The sequence below is a fragment of the Amblyomma americanum genome, chromosome 1, assembly GCF_052857255.1.
Source record: "Amblyomma americanum isolate KBUSLIRL-KWMA chromosome 1, ASM5285725v1, whole genome shotgun sequence".
Lineage (NCBI taxonomy): Eukaryota > Metazoa > Arthropoda > Arachnida > Ixodida > Ixodidae > Amblyomma > Amblyomma americanum.
Genome location: NC_135497.1, coordinates 200,372,084 through 200,388,164, shown reverse-complemented (window position 1 = coordinate 200,388,164; position 16,081 = coordinate 200,372,084). Strand labels below are relative to the sequence as shown.

Below are 16,081 nucleotides of genomic sequence, written 5' to 3'. Positions count from 1 at the left end.
GTGGGCACTCCAGGAAGGGGAAGGGTGGGGGTATGGCACAGATAACATTTTCATTTCTTTGCCATTGAAAAAGATGAAAAGTTTAAGAGATTGGTATGTGGTCAAAGGATGGGGGTACACCATAAAAAAAGTGGTCACAAATTGCAGCAACTCTGAGAATTTGTCCCTTTTAAGACATACTTGCGGCAGTTTCCCTCAATGTAGTCAACGATTCACTGAAACTGTTTGCTTTGACCAGGTGCAACCACACTAACACAGACACACATGGACACTACTGGGGCCGGTATTATATCTGAGGAAGTTCTAGTCATGAACCTGTACGACATCTTTACTGTTATCACTGTTAGTGACTATTTTTTAGCCACACTGCTGTATGCTCGAGGCTTCTTGCCCTACTACGGCTTTTTTATTTTGCTTCTCATCTGGAACACTTCATGAAAATGAAATCATTTGTTCTTCAGACTCTACCTATGATGACATTACAGAGAACACTCGGTAATGTGAACTCAATTTGGGCTTCTGATTATCCAGACTGGCGCTCTGGTCTCATCAACATCAAGTGTACTAAGAAGGTTCCTCCGAATTTGAGTTGCATATATCAAACAAATTTTCAGTACCCTTAGAGTATGAATTATTGAGATCTTAATGTGAACACAATTTCAACAAACCAGAATTATGTCATACAATCAGAAAATTCATGAAACCAGACTTTGTGCGCCGAGGAAAGTTAAGACTGAGCGAACAGGAGGACAAGAGGCTAAGAAAAGAATACGACACCACGGGCACACACTAGCAACTGTTTCAAACCGCTGGCAGTCTGTGCCCGTGGTGTCGTATTTCTTTCGTTGCCTCTTGTCCTCATTCTATTCGCACAGTTCTAATTTTTCTCAAAACGAACCAGTTAGCTCGAAAGAACGTTCTACTAAAGTTGCAAAATTAAGTTTGAACTACAGCACAAGTAATCATTCATAATCAAGAACATTCAAATCTTTCCACGATGCCGTTAAAAGAACGGAAACCTCAGACATACTTGAAACAAGGTATAATGTGTGCTACAGGTAACGGATTTCATCAAGGTACTATACTTATGCCAGGAAGTCCGCATTCAACATAGATAGAGAAGACTGACTTAGTGAGATTCAATGTCACTACTTAAACTTGAGCCGGTCGCAATGGTGCTGAAGTGAAGCATGTTCCCACGTGTTACCACAGTGGTTGAAGGCCAGAAATAGTACAACCTGCACATGAAACACCTGGGAAAATCTTCACTGAACACATTAGTGAAAAAAAGAATTTACTTGTGGCTGTGTTAGATATCCCAGAAGCAGTAAGCCATGCTGTTTCTTGGGACCCCAAAGCTCTACAAAGCAGAGGAAGTAAAGCATAATGACGCACCTGGCCTGGAATGCATCCAACACTTGCTGGGGGCTAGCAAATGACCGGTATGTGGCCAGGAACACATTGACATTTGTTGGCTCCAGGCCCCCCTCATCATCAGCCAGGTTGGCCACGATGGCCTCCAGGGGCCCTGCCTTGATGACTCGCACCCGCACTGTCTCCCATTCCAAGTGGGACACCGAGTCCTCAGAGTCCTGGGTGGGAAATGTAATGCCTTTGACTTCCATGAAACAAGCTGCTCAGAGAACAACAGGACATCCTTTTAAAGCAATGCCATTATTTTATGGGGTCACTATTTACCTATTAGCTACATTCACTTCTGAAAACATGCATTCAGTGGCCAAAAATTGGCCAAGGTCAAGCTGAGGTATGGTGCAAGCACGTTTGAAAATATTCTGCCAGCAATGTCAAGGGAACATTACTGATTGGGTCATTTAAATGAACAGTACCATGCACTTGCCATTTTATTTTAATTCCATAAAGCCACTCCTTTTCTGTATTAGCTGCTATTAAAGTTCAAGGTAAATGTCACTGCTTTAAATTTATTTGATTTCTATAGCAGTCGCAGTGGAAAGTGACAGTGATGCCATACAACTAAGCTTACATTAAAGAGTAACTGAAATTTAGTTACTTCGCTTTCCAGGTGCCTAGTTTAGTTGAGAATTTTATTACCAAAGTGAGAACTTATCAACCCTAGCTTGTAGCATGCTTCTAGAATAAGTGCTCTACCTCATACGTTCAGAAATCCACAAGCTAGATGCTTAGATGTGCATCAAAAAAAGGATTTAGATTGTTTATCAATGCAAAATGCGACAAATGAACTAAATCACATGGTGCATGTCTATGTTAAGCAAGAAAGAGGATCTTAAATACAAAATTTTATTAATGAAGCAAAAATTACGAAATCTTCAGGGAACATGTACTATTGTGTGCCGATTCTAAATATGTAATTTAATTTCATTTATTTCACATCCTTGTGCACATATGTAACATATTATGGAATTTTTAGAGCTTTTAAAAACCTTTTGCTATAAGGAACTTCTATAAATGCATGCCACTGGATTCTCTTGCCATCAAAGAACACAATAAGGGTAAAATTATCATTCTTCCTACCATTAAACTTGAGATATAGGGTCTTGAAGTTGCCACTTCAAAAATAGGAATAAAAACATTTCTTCCCATTTCTGGAGTGGCAATTTCAAAACCCTATAACTCAACTTCTACGATAGGCAGGATGTTAATTTTGCCCTTACTGCATTCCTTGATGGCAAGAGAGGCCAATGGCATGCATTATAGCAAGTTCCCTGCAGCAAAATTTCTTAAAACCTCTAGACAAAAAACTTACACAACATATTACGTATAAGTGCACAAAAACTTGATTTACATGAAATTAAATAATATTTAGAATCAGCACACAAAAAGTATGTGTTCCCTGAATATTTCATAACTATGACTTCATTAATAACTTGTTTCTCTAAGACCCCCTTCCCCCCTTAAGTATACAAAACAAAAACCTCAAGGTAACCGTCGGCAACACATTAAGTGCAGCCTGTTGGACTGTTGAACGAACTCTTGCAGCTCATTAGCACAGAGACCAATCGCTCAGTGCACTTCATTTCTATTGTTTGACCCAGGTTGAAGAAGTACAGTTGTGTGTTCATTCTCTGTAATGCTGTGAAAAATTAAATAAAAAAAATCGCACATGGAATTCACCTATGCCAGGTGAATAGTATATAATCAAATTTTCTTTTCTCATGTTTCATATCAGTTAAATGGTGGCTATGACGTCAAATTTTAGTTTACGCTATTTTAGGTGCACAAAAATAGTGATGACGTAGCAAATTAAAACGACAAAGTGGCAATCATGCTATATTTTATGCCTCATGTAACCTGAATTGAACTTTACCACCATCACTGCCACCATTCAGCTGTTGAAAACAAAACATGAGAGGAAGAATTCAATTATACATTATTTACCAGACGGAGCCGAATTCTACATGGCAATTTTTGTACACAAAGGCCTTGCGTGCAATTCCAAAGAAGACACGGAACTAAAAATTAGGTGTCCATATTCCTTTAGAGCAGAGTTAGCTGAACCATTTGTCTACTAGTTACTACACCAGGTGTGTTAGGGAAGCCTGCCACTAAATTTTAAAAATAAGGCTTTTGAGGTAAAGAGAAGTTTTTTCTGGCATAATAATACCAGTGCTGGACGTCAATAGTTAACTTTTTAACTATTATCGATAGGCACCCGATTACATCAAGAAATTTGAAGCCGGCTGTTGGTAATAGCCGTATCAGTGCTTAGAATTTCGAAAACGGGAAAAGCTTCTCTTTACCCCAAAAAATTAAAAAAGAAATTAGTGGTGGGCTTCCCTGAAACACCTGGTATATCACAGAAGTTTCTCAAGCTTAACTGTAGCTCATTCAAATTCAGTAGTAGCTTAAGCAAAGGATTCACTGTATAACGCCTATGTGAAACTATTAAAGGAGTACGGTCACTAAATTTTGCATTGTGTGTTTTCTTCCTCAGAGTGATGTGCAAGATATTAGCAAAAATGAATCATCACGTGGAATTCATGCCCAGTGAATAATATAGACAATTCCTTCTCCAATGTAGTTTCAGTTTTTGTTCCAGCATACAAATGGTGCCTATGACATCAAAAGTTGGCTTTGTGGTCATGTAAGGCATAAAAAACCTATAATCACTGCTTCATCACTTAAATTCACTCCAACTCTTGAAAGCAATGAACAAGCAACTATTATATTGCAGTTTTTGCATGCCTTGTGCGACCTCTATTCTACATGTGACATCCCGGCTACTGTTTGGCTGCTGAAACTAAAACTACATTAGAAAAAAAAAATTACAAACTACAAAACCCACATAGATGTATTCCATGTGGTGGTACTACCATAAAATATCGAACAAAGCACCCACCTAAAATTTGAAGATAATCACGAGATATTGGGGGATGGGCACTTGTTAGGTCCAAGTGTAAAAATACAGAACAGGTGCATGGTGGAGTGGGAATTAGTACCACGTAAACACAAATGCCAGAGGAAGAATTTGAACAATTTATTAGAAGACATGAAAAACTGGGTGATTAAAGCTTTGGTGTATAGTCGGAATGATCTGACTGACCAAGCCAAGGATATGATTGGCCAACGTCACTTTGGTGCAGAGAAGTGAGTGTTTGGCGCAGCTATATACCTTATTTTCCGGTGTATACGTCACTTTCTTTTTGTAATCTGTCATCAATGCGACTCATATACAGTTAAAAAAAACGCACCACTGTGCACCATCCTTTCCGTTCCTAGCAACAATGTTTGAAAAGAAAAAAGATATGCAAAAAAGAATCGAGTTATTAGACAGGTTTAGCACAGCGCAGTCCGCTACAGTGATCCGCTGCCGCGGGGAGCCGGGGGCCCAACTACGTCTGCGCAGTGGCCGGTGTGCGCTTCTCAGGGCCATCTGCGTATGCGGAGATAGCTCACCGTGGATGCAGTTAACAGTAGCAGAACATGCCATGCTAGAACTTTTTAAAATGTTATCCTACGGCTAGAATCGCATAATCTCGCAACAATTGGACTGGATGCAGCGGCACAAAGTGCACACTGCCGCTGCACCTAGTCATATTGTCGAAAGTTTCGACTTCAGAGTTGCCTCCATAGGGCTTCGTGCATGTCGTGCGTTTGTTGAAGTTGCATGCCACTGAATATCCCAATCAAGAAAAAAAACCATTGGAACCATTTGGACATTCAAATTGGTTACAATTAGACTTTCCAATTGGAACCAATTGGTCGCTGTTTTGTTTTTAGCTTTTTAGCCAGCTGACCAATTGGACCCAACTGGACCAACCAATTGGGCCCATTAGCCCAGGCAGTTTTTGCACCCAGAAATATTCACAAAATATAACTCCAGATTAAGCTGTGCAAAATACAAGTGTGAGAAAAAATTGGAGGATGCTTAAGCTTAGTCTTTAAGAGTGGGACGTGACAGCGTGTTGCAGCGTTGCTAAGGAGTCCAGAAAATGCCATAGCCCCTTGAGCTTGGACGATTTAAGGAAAAGAAATGATGCCTGTCTCACATATCTCTGTGGAAACCTGAACCGCACACCGCACGCACCGTAAGGGAAGGAAATGAAATGAAAATTGGTTTTAAGGAAAAGAAATGACGCCTGTCTCACACATCTTGGTGGACGCCCGAAAGGAATATTTCTGATGCTTGGTGCTGACAACTACTACTGTGACACCCATGGCTTTTCGACCAAATGAGCAGTATATGCTGTTGCGTAATATTTCTACGAGTTAACGTATTATTAATGTGCAAAAGGAAAACCGATTTGTGAGGAGCAGGGAGACACTCTGCCTGGTGCCAACCAACAGTTTACTACGGAATTGAAATTCACATGCTTTTATGGAAATAAAGGACAACAGACGCTCACACATCACACATATGAAGCGCTACACATTCAGACACTAGTAGCATATATTAGCTCAATATGTACACCCACAGAACACAGTTCTACTCAAACTTATATACCTGATTTATGAGGTGCTGGGGCCAGTGGCGATTGCCCACTAAGTGCAGTTCTTTAATTTCGACCACAGTGATGGTGCAGATGACAAATACAGTTTAGAAGGTGAAGCTGCTGATAGCTGTTATTACAAGAATCATATTAGTTCTGCCTCGTTTGAAATATTCATACGAATATATTGGGTGAAGCTGGACAGACCAACTGGATGCAACTGGTAAGACCAATGGGGCTCACCAACTGGAAACCAGTTGGTCCAATTGGATAGTCCATTTGGGCTATCTAATTGGAACATGATTCCAATTGAAACAAACTGGCAACTGATTTGGTCCAATTGGAACAAGTTGGAAATCCAATTGGCTCCAATGTTTTTTTTTTTACTGGGATGTGCTGGAGAAACGGGAACCACGCAGCAGGGAGACAGTTCGACGTGAGTGAAAAAAATTATCCAGGACTATCAGCCATTTTTTGACAGGGCAATGAAACAAACCCCAAAGTAGACGGCCACAGAAAACTTTGCGGTAGCATGCCACTTCCCCCTTCAGCCGAGCAAGAGCATGGAAGCTAAAACCGCTGCCGTTTGTGAATGTTTTTACCATGCGCATTTCCAGCATGCCCTCCACATCACAGGATGACCAGAATAAACACCTGCGTTCAGCTGGCCTATTTCACTTCTGTTTTCATTACGTGGGGTGACAACAGGCCCGGCTAGCAAGATATGCAATGCAGCATGCATATACATTTACGAAGGATAACATGTGGCGCCCGAGAATTTTGTCCTAAAGAAAAGGCGAAGTTTTGGTGCAGGCCTGGCACAGATAACTCGTATTTTGTCATAATGCACCAGCATGTAGCAGGCTTTGCCTTTTGGCACAGTCTGGCACAATTGGCGCGGCAATTGCATCACAGCCAAGCTGACAGGAGATATTCTTTAACTACAAGAAAGTAGGCAAGCAAAACATGTACCTCATATCTGTCAATGAAATCCGAAAGCACACGAAGCACTCACATGTCGACTGAGCGAGCTGCTTGGGTGGTACCGTACTTTCTTGAGGTAAACTGTGTACACGGCTCCATCACTCTTTTCTTCCCCCCAAAGACGCCAGGAAGGTTGCTGTGCAAAATGCATCAAAGCACATAAAGAATATGAATTTGCAGCACGAAATAGTTATGCATGAAAGAAACCTGTACAGAACATTAGCCGCAGCGTGCATGCCAGCATACCACCTTGGTGGAAACTTCATGACACACTTGCATGACACTCAGGTGTACAGGTGCCCACAAAAATTTTCGACCACCAAATTCACAAAAAAGCACAATTTCCTCACTGCCCAGAGGCATGGCCAGGCATTGAGGGCTGAATTGTGCAGGTCGCGGAAGGAAGTGCAAAGAACACCCTCCAGTTCATGGCTGCATGTACAGAGTGACAAGCAATTAAGCTTTCTTGTAATTTCCGTGTTGCGAAAACTTTTGGACAACATTACAATTCTACATACAATGTGTATAACAGTGTTTGCATGGACTGTCACTAATGACTAATCTCCATAATCTTAATCAGGCATTACCAAAGGCTAGTTGGTTCTAATCCAGCCACAATTTTCCCGTCCTTGCGTTGCAAGTTGTTGCGAGGGACGCAACTAGAGAAAACAGACATAAGAGACTCAAACCTCCAACTTGCTCCAATACTGTATCAGATGAAAATATACTAAGGGCAACAGAGGATGCAAACATCAGCCCGATGCACTAAAGTTCCATCCCATATAAGTAGAAACTGGTACCAACTAGTTCACTCTAACACCTTAAAGGATTTCCATACTGAATGCATAGGGTTCACAAGCTCCTATTTACTCTGCTGCCCCTAATTATGTTCTTATCAGACACATCGCTGAAGCAAGGTGCAGGTTTGCACCTGTTTCCATGTGTGTCCATCAAGTCCTGGCTTCTGCAACTGCTCACAGCACTGCAAAACACTCCCCAGACATTTACCTTCGTGGTAATGAGAATTTCAGAACAGCTGGGTAGTGTAAAATGCTGATGCCATTCAGAGCATTTAGTAACCCTGGGTAAGGGTGTAGGATGTCTGTTACATTTATGTTGCACTAGCATTGGTCCCGCAGGTAATCTCTAGTGAATGCCTCTTGCTGAGAGTGTACAGAATAGCTTGATGCAGTAACCAGTCATCGGACACAAAGGTCAATGTGGCACCAACCAATGCTATGTTGTTTTGCCTTGATACCGGTGGCCGTTCACTTCCATTTTGGGGTCTACAACGTCTAGTGCAGTGCATTTGCAACTAGCATTCCAAGCATGTTTATCCTCTATTCCATCTGCCACGCATTTGCAGGCTTTGGCCTCCCGCTTACGTGCACTGTCCCAAATACAATGCTCCCTCTCACTCCAGCCTGTTTCCCTCATTCTGCCTGTCATACTGGACTGGATGCCTGCCTTACCTAACAACAGGCCACCTATCAATGACATGAGAGGTGCAGCAAGGCGGAGGGTGAAAGGAGGAGCGTGTGGACATCGCCGCCAACGACCACGTGACTTCGCTGAATGAACCATATCCAGAGGCTGCTGTAAAATGATAGTAATCTTACTATGGACTACAATGCCAGAAAGCCCTTCCAAAACCCTCTATAGCTTGCTTGAGCTCCATATGAACTGCATAACTTGTCTCACATCAACATGTTGCACCCTGCAAAACTGAGGCAAAAGTATCCAACTTACAACTGGTACAACTACTACAAGGCTCGAAGTAAATGTCCATACAGATGAATGACCAACAACTGCAAAGTCCAGAGTAGAGTTGTGGTGGTTGCATTCACAAGTTGCCTACCACAGCCCACTGCCAACATTAAAATATTTTAGCAGCACAGGCAGATTTTGCTATTTACTTGTGTAGGCTAGCGCTTACCATGGATCTGACTAAGGAGAGCAACTGTCAGTCCAGGACCAAGAATGCCTTCTCACAAACTCCAACACTCAGCCTTAATGTTGTTGAGATGCTTATACTAACAATGACAATACATGCTGTTTTTATCTTACTTCAGTACATGCAAGTGCAGCATGAGAAGCAATTGCCATCATTTTAGAGAGGAAAAACATGCATTATTGAATATTATATAAAAGGGAGCTAGCACAAGACTTACACAGTGTGTATTTCTGAATAAATTCGAACACTTTGCATTAGTGAAGCTCTTCGCACTGTTCAAATGATCTTAGTTAAGCAGTGTTAATGAGCTATTCAAGTACTAGAGTTAGATGTAAGAAATAAAGAGTCCCTTTATAAAGCATGCAATTACCCACATCATTGTTTAAAGCTGTAATAAAGGGATAAAACAAGGTTAAACTTTCAGGTGACTGCTGGTGGGCAAGCATATAAGCAATGCGATGCAACAAGTACAGGGTTGGTCAATAGTTCACAGGCCGCAGAGTCTGCTTTGAAGCGTTATAGTTGAGCAACACTGCTATCAACCTAACAGGCTTGTGAACGGCAAGAACGATGCTTCTCCTACCCCGTGCAGATATGTTCAGCTTCAAGGATGATGCAAATGACCAGACACACAGCTCGAAAGCAGACCTTGTGGAATGGAAACTTTTGACCAACCCTGTACATATGTACTGTTGCACTGAATGCACATGCAAGTAGGCACAATGCTGAGCTTTCAGCCCTTCTGCACCTTTTTTTGAAACCCTGAAAATAACAAACCTAGCACAGCAAAGAATATGAGGGGACAGAGAAACTGCAGGAAAGTACATTTCTTTAGATGTAGTACAAATTCAATGCCAAATTTTGTCACCTTAAAAGCTTAGGGTTAACAAAATATGCTATCTCATTGGCCATGATGAGTATTCAGTATTTTGACCACTTCTTTAGATGTAGTACAAATTCAATGCCAAATTTTGTCACCTTAAAAGCTTAGGGTTAACAAAATATGCTATTTCATTGGCCATGATGAGTATTCAGTATTTTGACCACACGGCATTCGACAAACCAAATGTCACTCCCGCAGCAAGGCACTGAACCTGCAACTTGGTGCTGCGCAGCAGAAAACATCAGCCACTATGCCACAGTAGCCCAGCTTCTCAAAAGGCTCCTCAATTAACTGATAAATCAACATGATCACAGATGCATCTTGAAAAAAAACAAACTGACTGCATCAAGGCTGGCAGCTTGTGATTAACTAATTGGAACAATTTATGTGTATAATATTCAAAAAGGACAAACATTGCGCATTGTTACTTGAAAACATGCAGAACGAGAAAGTTGGAACTCTTCTTTTACTCTCAAGAGAAAGCTCATTCGGTAACAGTGGCATGCACTTGACCCACGCAATTGTAGCACAGTGGATATACTGATGTTGATGGGAAGTGAGTAAGGCATTGTGAAGTAACACGACATATGAGATAGGAAAACATGCAAGCAGCTTCCTATTCTCTTTGCCTGATAACTTGACACTCAAGTAAGGTCCTGCCCAGCCATAGCTGATAACGCTAAGCAAGATAATGGATAAATTGCCCATTTTGCACAGGCAACAAATTGTGATCTAATTTCTAGCAAATATGCGGCTCCAGCAAGTACACTTTTACTCCATGGCACTTCGGTATTCATAGCTTATAAACACCAAAAAAAGATGGCACCTAAGAGTGCACACTCAAAAAACATACAGAACAGCCATTTAGGCTTTCTTTGATAACTCCAGCAGCAGGACTATCACTGCATTTCCTAAGCATGCTGCCAGCAAACTAATATATTGACTGCACATTACATGAATGCAGAAAGCTTCCATACTTCCCTATACCCATGCATCCATGCATTGATGCATGGGTATGAATGCAACTAGGATTATGCATCCAGAATTTTAAAAGGCCTTTATCATTTGACCTCATGGCTTCAATTGAGAATTTATTGCATTCTGAGCCTTAACTGGTGAACTAGGAGGGTTAATCAACCAAACAGCCATCCCCAACTATTTGCAATGCTTGGTCAAAGTTACCTGTTTGGGCACTTTGTCATTAGAGTTTGTGCATTGCTTTTAAAATGTATTTTGGAAGGCAAAATGTACTGCTGGAAGGCAAAATGTACTGCTTACATATATGAATGCACTATGCAATATGGAATGCAAAAACTGCTTACTGACCAGATAGTACTGACCACGAGAGATAGTTACTGCCTAGAAGAAATAGTTAATGTTCAGTAACTATCTTCTTATTAAAGGTTCTAACAATATCATTTACAGAAGTAATAACATTTACACAATCATTTGTGCAAACCACAGTACAGATCACACTTGCAAACAAAAGCGCCACTAAACAAAAAGCAAAAAGAAAACGAAACAAATAAAAACCAGGCATGAAGCAGACATCTTGGGAGTGGGGCATACAGATGCATGGCTATAATGACATTTTCTGGGGAAGAGTTAATGAAACCATGCATTGTTTGCAGACATGAATAAACCTTTTGAAAGATACTTTTTAACCAATACACATATGTAACAACTTGCAGCACTAAAAAACTACTATGAACTAACAGCTGCGTCTATGTGCAAAGAGTGCATACTAGTCTTCACACATAGACACTGTGCATTACTTACTGTGTGCACAGACGTTAAGCACAGACAGGAGAATTCCTGCTGATGGCAACCGCTTTCAGACACACCTTTGCTCAGGATGCCAAAACTACGTTTCTGTGGCATAGTGGCTCAAATGCCTAGAAAAGACAACTGCGCTAGCTATGATACGTTACCTTAATGGTCTCAGCAGCTGCGCTCCAGGGAACATGTCCATGACAGTTGATAGAGTGCCCTCTCATTTTTGTATGTTGAAAGCCACTGCTTATAGTGGCCTGTTTAGGAAAGTAGTTAAGGAGCCATTAACGGGAGCTGCATGCACTTCATAACAGTCCATGCATCGAAGTAGACGTTAGGCCTTTTTATTTTCATTAACTACATGTACCCGATGTAAAAGCAGACATGGTCATGAACTGATCTAATAATACTCTGTGCTTTGACGAGGATTATCACAACAGACTGTTTTTGCTTTTACCTAAATGACATGAAAAATGTTTTAGTTTTTTTTTGTGCTTTGCGGGACTGCCAAAAGATACCGTCAACTACATCTAAAAACATGCAAAAGTGCCCTTTGCTTATGTGCAAGTGCAATGAGCTAACAGAGCAAGTAACTTAAATGTGTGGTGCTACATACACACACAAGCCCCTCATTTCCTTTTTCCTTTACCTTGTCTGCGTGTGTCATATATATATATATATAAACGGGCATTTGCACATGATAGCGATATAGAAGAGAACTGGCACATGAGAATATCTAGGCGTAAGCAGCGAAAGAATGAACTTCAGCAACTCAGTCTAATATGATTAATTTATCAGAAAATTTATGCTGGTACAAGAAAACATTCTAAATATTGCCAACTGTAGCACTGCAGTGCAACAATTCTGGGATAGCACAAAACCAAAGGAGCATGTGCATACATAAAAACAAGTGCCCTCAAGAGAGTTCATTTGCTTTCAGGTTTTCAGCACCGAGTACAGTAATGACTGCCAGCTTCTATATCACATGAGTTTAAGCGTACGTAACCATTTTCTGGCAGTTTTTAGAATTTTACACACCATGTTCCCATTGCTGGTTTGATTTGCACCAGCTGCATCGAAATGGCACTTTTCAGCTGCTAAAAGCTTTTAAGCTTTCAACATGTTTCTACACACTCTCTATGACCTATCATTCTAGTGATGGGCGCCAGCAAACAACTGTACTTTTATTTTTTTTTCGAACAGCGGGATACGCAGCCCTCAATTACCCTTCGAAAAAACCAAAGCCTTTCAGGAACTTTACTGATTAGACTATGGAGGCCTGCAAAACCATGGGTAGCACTGAAAAAATCATTTACCTGCTTAAAGCAGTATGGACACCAAATTTAGGTAGTCTGTTCCTCCTTTATAAATATGTATGTGACATAAGTAAACATAAACTGCCATGTGCAATTTCCCTGTGCCCCAATAAATAATTTAAAACTAAATTTTTTCTCTGACGTATCAGTTTGTTTCAACAGCTGAACAGTGACTATGATGTCAAACTTTAGTTCAGGTCCAATGAGGCATACAAAAACAGCAGTATTATAGCTGCTTCATTCGTTGCACTGGCTCATGGGGCAGGCTGAAATAATAAGGGTCGCAGTGAATTAAAACAAAGCATCAATTATATCACAGGTTTCATATGCCTCACATGGCCTGAATTGAACTTACAACCATTTTTTTGCTGTTGAAACTAAAACATGAGAGAAGAAATTCAGTTAAATTACACGTGAACTCCACAAGGGAACTCTGGTGCACTATTGTCTTGAGCAACATTCCAAAGAAGAGAACATCTATACAAAAATTTGGCGTCCATACTACTTCAAGCAAAAGGTTTATGATTTATAGGGGTTTAACGTCCAAAGCGACTCGGGCTATGAGGGACGCTGTGGTGAAGGGCTTTGGAAATTTCGGCTACCTGGGGTTCTTTAAAATGCACTGACACTGCATAGTACACGGGCTTTTAGAATTTCGCCTCCATCGAAATTTGACTGCCGCGGATGGGATTGAACCCGCGTCTTTCGGGTCAGCAGCCGAGCTCCATAACCACTGAGCCACCGCGGCGGCCCATCAAGCGAAAGGTTAAGCAGGCAGGCCTGGCATGAAAATCAAATTTTGTCAAAATGTAACATTACGTAATGTAGTGGCTTCAGTTCCAAGAAATGCACAAATTGTATTACTTCAGTAACTACTGCAGTAAAAACAGTTGTGCGGTACAACTAGTGCAAAATTCAGGTTCAAAAACAAATGGAGGCTTCTGCTCTTCGTCTAAATCAAGGATAATTTTCCAAGTTGGACTTCAGACTCTATTGTCCTCTTAGAGTGCAAAATAATATGAGAGGATGGACACACTATGATACCCAATTAAGTTAATTCATTCACCAAATGAAACAGTGACTGCAAAAGACCAGCTAGAAAATGGTGAACCGAAAACATGAGAGAAAGAAGGCCCATCTTACTACAAATTATGCAAAAGTTAAAGCGCTATAGGTTGGCCCCACGAATGCCAAGCATTTATACTTATTCCATGGTAAACTAGGGCTCTGTTATTGGTCTAAATACTCGAAGCCGCGTGGACTGCACCTTCTGGCAGTGCTGATTAAGCAACAGCACATATTACGATAAAATCAAAGTGAGACATGCTCACACAAGCTTGGCATATCCCATAGCACTGATAGACTACGCACATGCCCTATGCAACCATGAGATCATATGAGCAGGTATGCTAAATATGTATGCTGCTAGTTAACTACCTTAGCTTTAGGCTACAGCTGCGCCCACGCGCTGTACAGCAGTAAATCTTACAGCGCAGTTTCAGTTGTCACTTTATGCTTTGGGATACATGGACATTCTCTATGCAATTCGACACAAACCAAGAAGTCTCATTCTCCTTAAGCATGTGCTTTAGAAGTCAGTATGAGGAATGAGTGCACATACTAACACAGGTAGCTACCAAATATTTATTAGATATTATAGAGAGATGTTCAACAGGGCATATGTGCTCAAGAATTTTGTTTACCCAATGAATGCTTATATAGGGGTGGAATTTCATAGGCTAGATAACTAGCTAAGGTTAAAATTAATGAAAAACTGGCTAGGTGCCGCATCAGATCTCGTTTTACTACCTGCATACCTACGCGAACGCTTGAAAGCTGACACCACCAGAGCATGGGGGCGGAGACGAGCAAAAAGAATGCATTTTACTACATTTTAGCACAAGACTGAACCGGCAACAGACAGCTACTTAACAAATGCCAATCTTTTTTCCTTTCCCTTGACTAAACGCGCAAGAAATCGCACAAACGATTAAGCTGCATCCGTTAAGAAGAAACAAGCCCTCTGATCTTGATCGTGCGCAGCACATCGTGCTAGTCATACTTATGCACCCGAAGCTGATAAAGTTCGCCATAGCACTATCAAAAGTGAGCACCACCGGAACAAACTTCAGGCTCAACAGTTACAGTTGCTGCGGCTGTGCGTGAGCGAAATTAATGTGGCATTCTATGCATTAGGAATTAATAAGAAAGACCTGGAAGTCAACGACAAACGCTCCGGCACCAGCGAAAAACACATCAACAGGTGGTGGGCGGCGACGCGGAAACCACCCCGCGGTTCAGACCCATGAACTCCCCGTCAACCATCTAAGCGTCTGCACATGGGATGCAGCAAAAATGACCGATGTTTTTAGCAACGCGCACAACTTTCATAACAAAAATGCATGATGAATATCTAAACAGCTCTGTTGGAGTTCATAGCCTTCCAGTAAAAATTTTCAGCAGGGTGTACTTACAAACAGTACGTCGTTATGCGTTGGGACACTGCAAAGGCGTTGCATTTAGAATGGTTATGTTCGTCAACCTCTCGAGAAAAAAAAAAAAAAACCAGCTGCATGCCACAGCGAAGACCACCAACTGAGGTACAGCCAAAGTAGCATTTAAGCTTTCGGCGCCAGAAAGAGCAACTTGTTGCTTACCTGTCCATCAATGATGGGGTTCATAACTTCTTCAGCCCGCGCAGCACATGTCGAGGCGCAAGGCTGACATTCATAACAGGGGCACCTTATACCTTCTCCCTGCACGTAGCACAGCCGACACCATGTCACCGCCGACGCGACGCCACCCGCACGGCAACGAAAGCAAAGAACGCGTCACACACAAGCTCTACTTAGGCTTCGAGACCGACCTGCTAATGGGGACCTCACGCAGCGTTGTTCGTTGCAGACGATGTTATGCAGTCGCACTGGTCGCACATCTACGACATACTAGACAAACTAAAGGAACCGTTCCTTCAGTGCCCAATACCACTATGCATTTCATCGCAAGCTTCAACTCAGCCTCGATTCAAGGAAAACTGCGTGACCGACATTGATTACGATGTAGACTAACGGTAGCGTACCAATGCAAGGACGAAACGGTGGTAGTTCGGGTGCGCGATGCCGTGCGTGCCAAGACGTACAGTTCAGCAGTTCAGCGGCTTAGCGTGTTCGGTCGACCGGCAGCGTCAGTATGAATCCGAGATCGTTCTCACGCGGCTGCTTCCGCTCTTACGTGCCGCCATCTC

At 41.7% G+C, this 16,081-nt stretch overlaps 1 protein-coding gene across 9 annotated transcripts in view; it reads right to left on the bottom strand.

Moving 5' to 3' along the window:
• The window catches only part of Rgl (Ral guanine nucleotide dissociation stimulator-like), a 57,580-nt gene extending 41,499 nt beyond the window's left edge, over positions 1 to 16,081 (bottom strand). For 2 of the 9 annotated variants that reach the window (XM_077648265.1, XM_077648270.1), the window contains exons 1-6: positions 15,704 to 16,033; positions 15,495 to 15,593; positions 15,312 to 15,339; positions 11,680 to 11,778; positions 6,943 to 7,047; positions 1,396 to 1,592 (exon numbers count right to left, since the gene is read on the bottom strand). In XM_077648265.1, coding sequence (XP_077504391.1) covers positions 1,396 to 1,592; positions 6,943 to 7,047; positions 11,680 to 11,778; positions 15,312 to 15,339; positions 15,495 to 15,502 — 437 coding nt within the window. In that variant the 5' untranslated portion in view covers positions 15,503 to 15,593; positions 15,704 to 16,033. Of the gene's footprint in view, positions 1 to 1,395; positions 1,593 to 6,942; positions 7,048 to 11,679; positions 11,779 to 15,050; positions 15,123 to 15,311; positions 15,340 to 15,494 lie in introns of those variants that run through there. The other 7 variants (XM_077648268.1, XM_077648267.1, XM_077648266.1 and 4 more) reach the window with 7 other exon arrangements.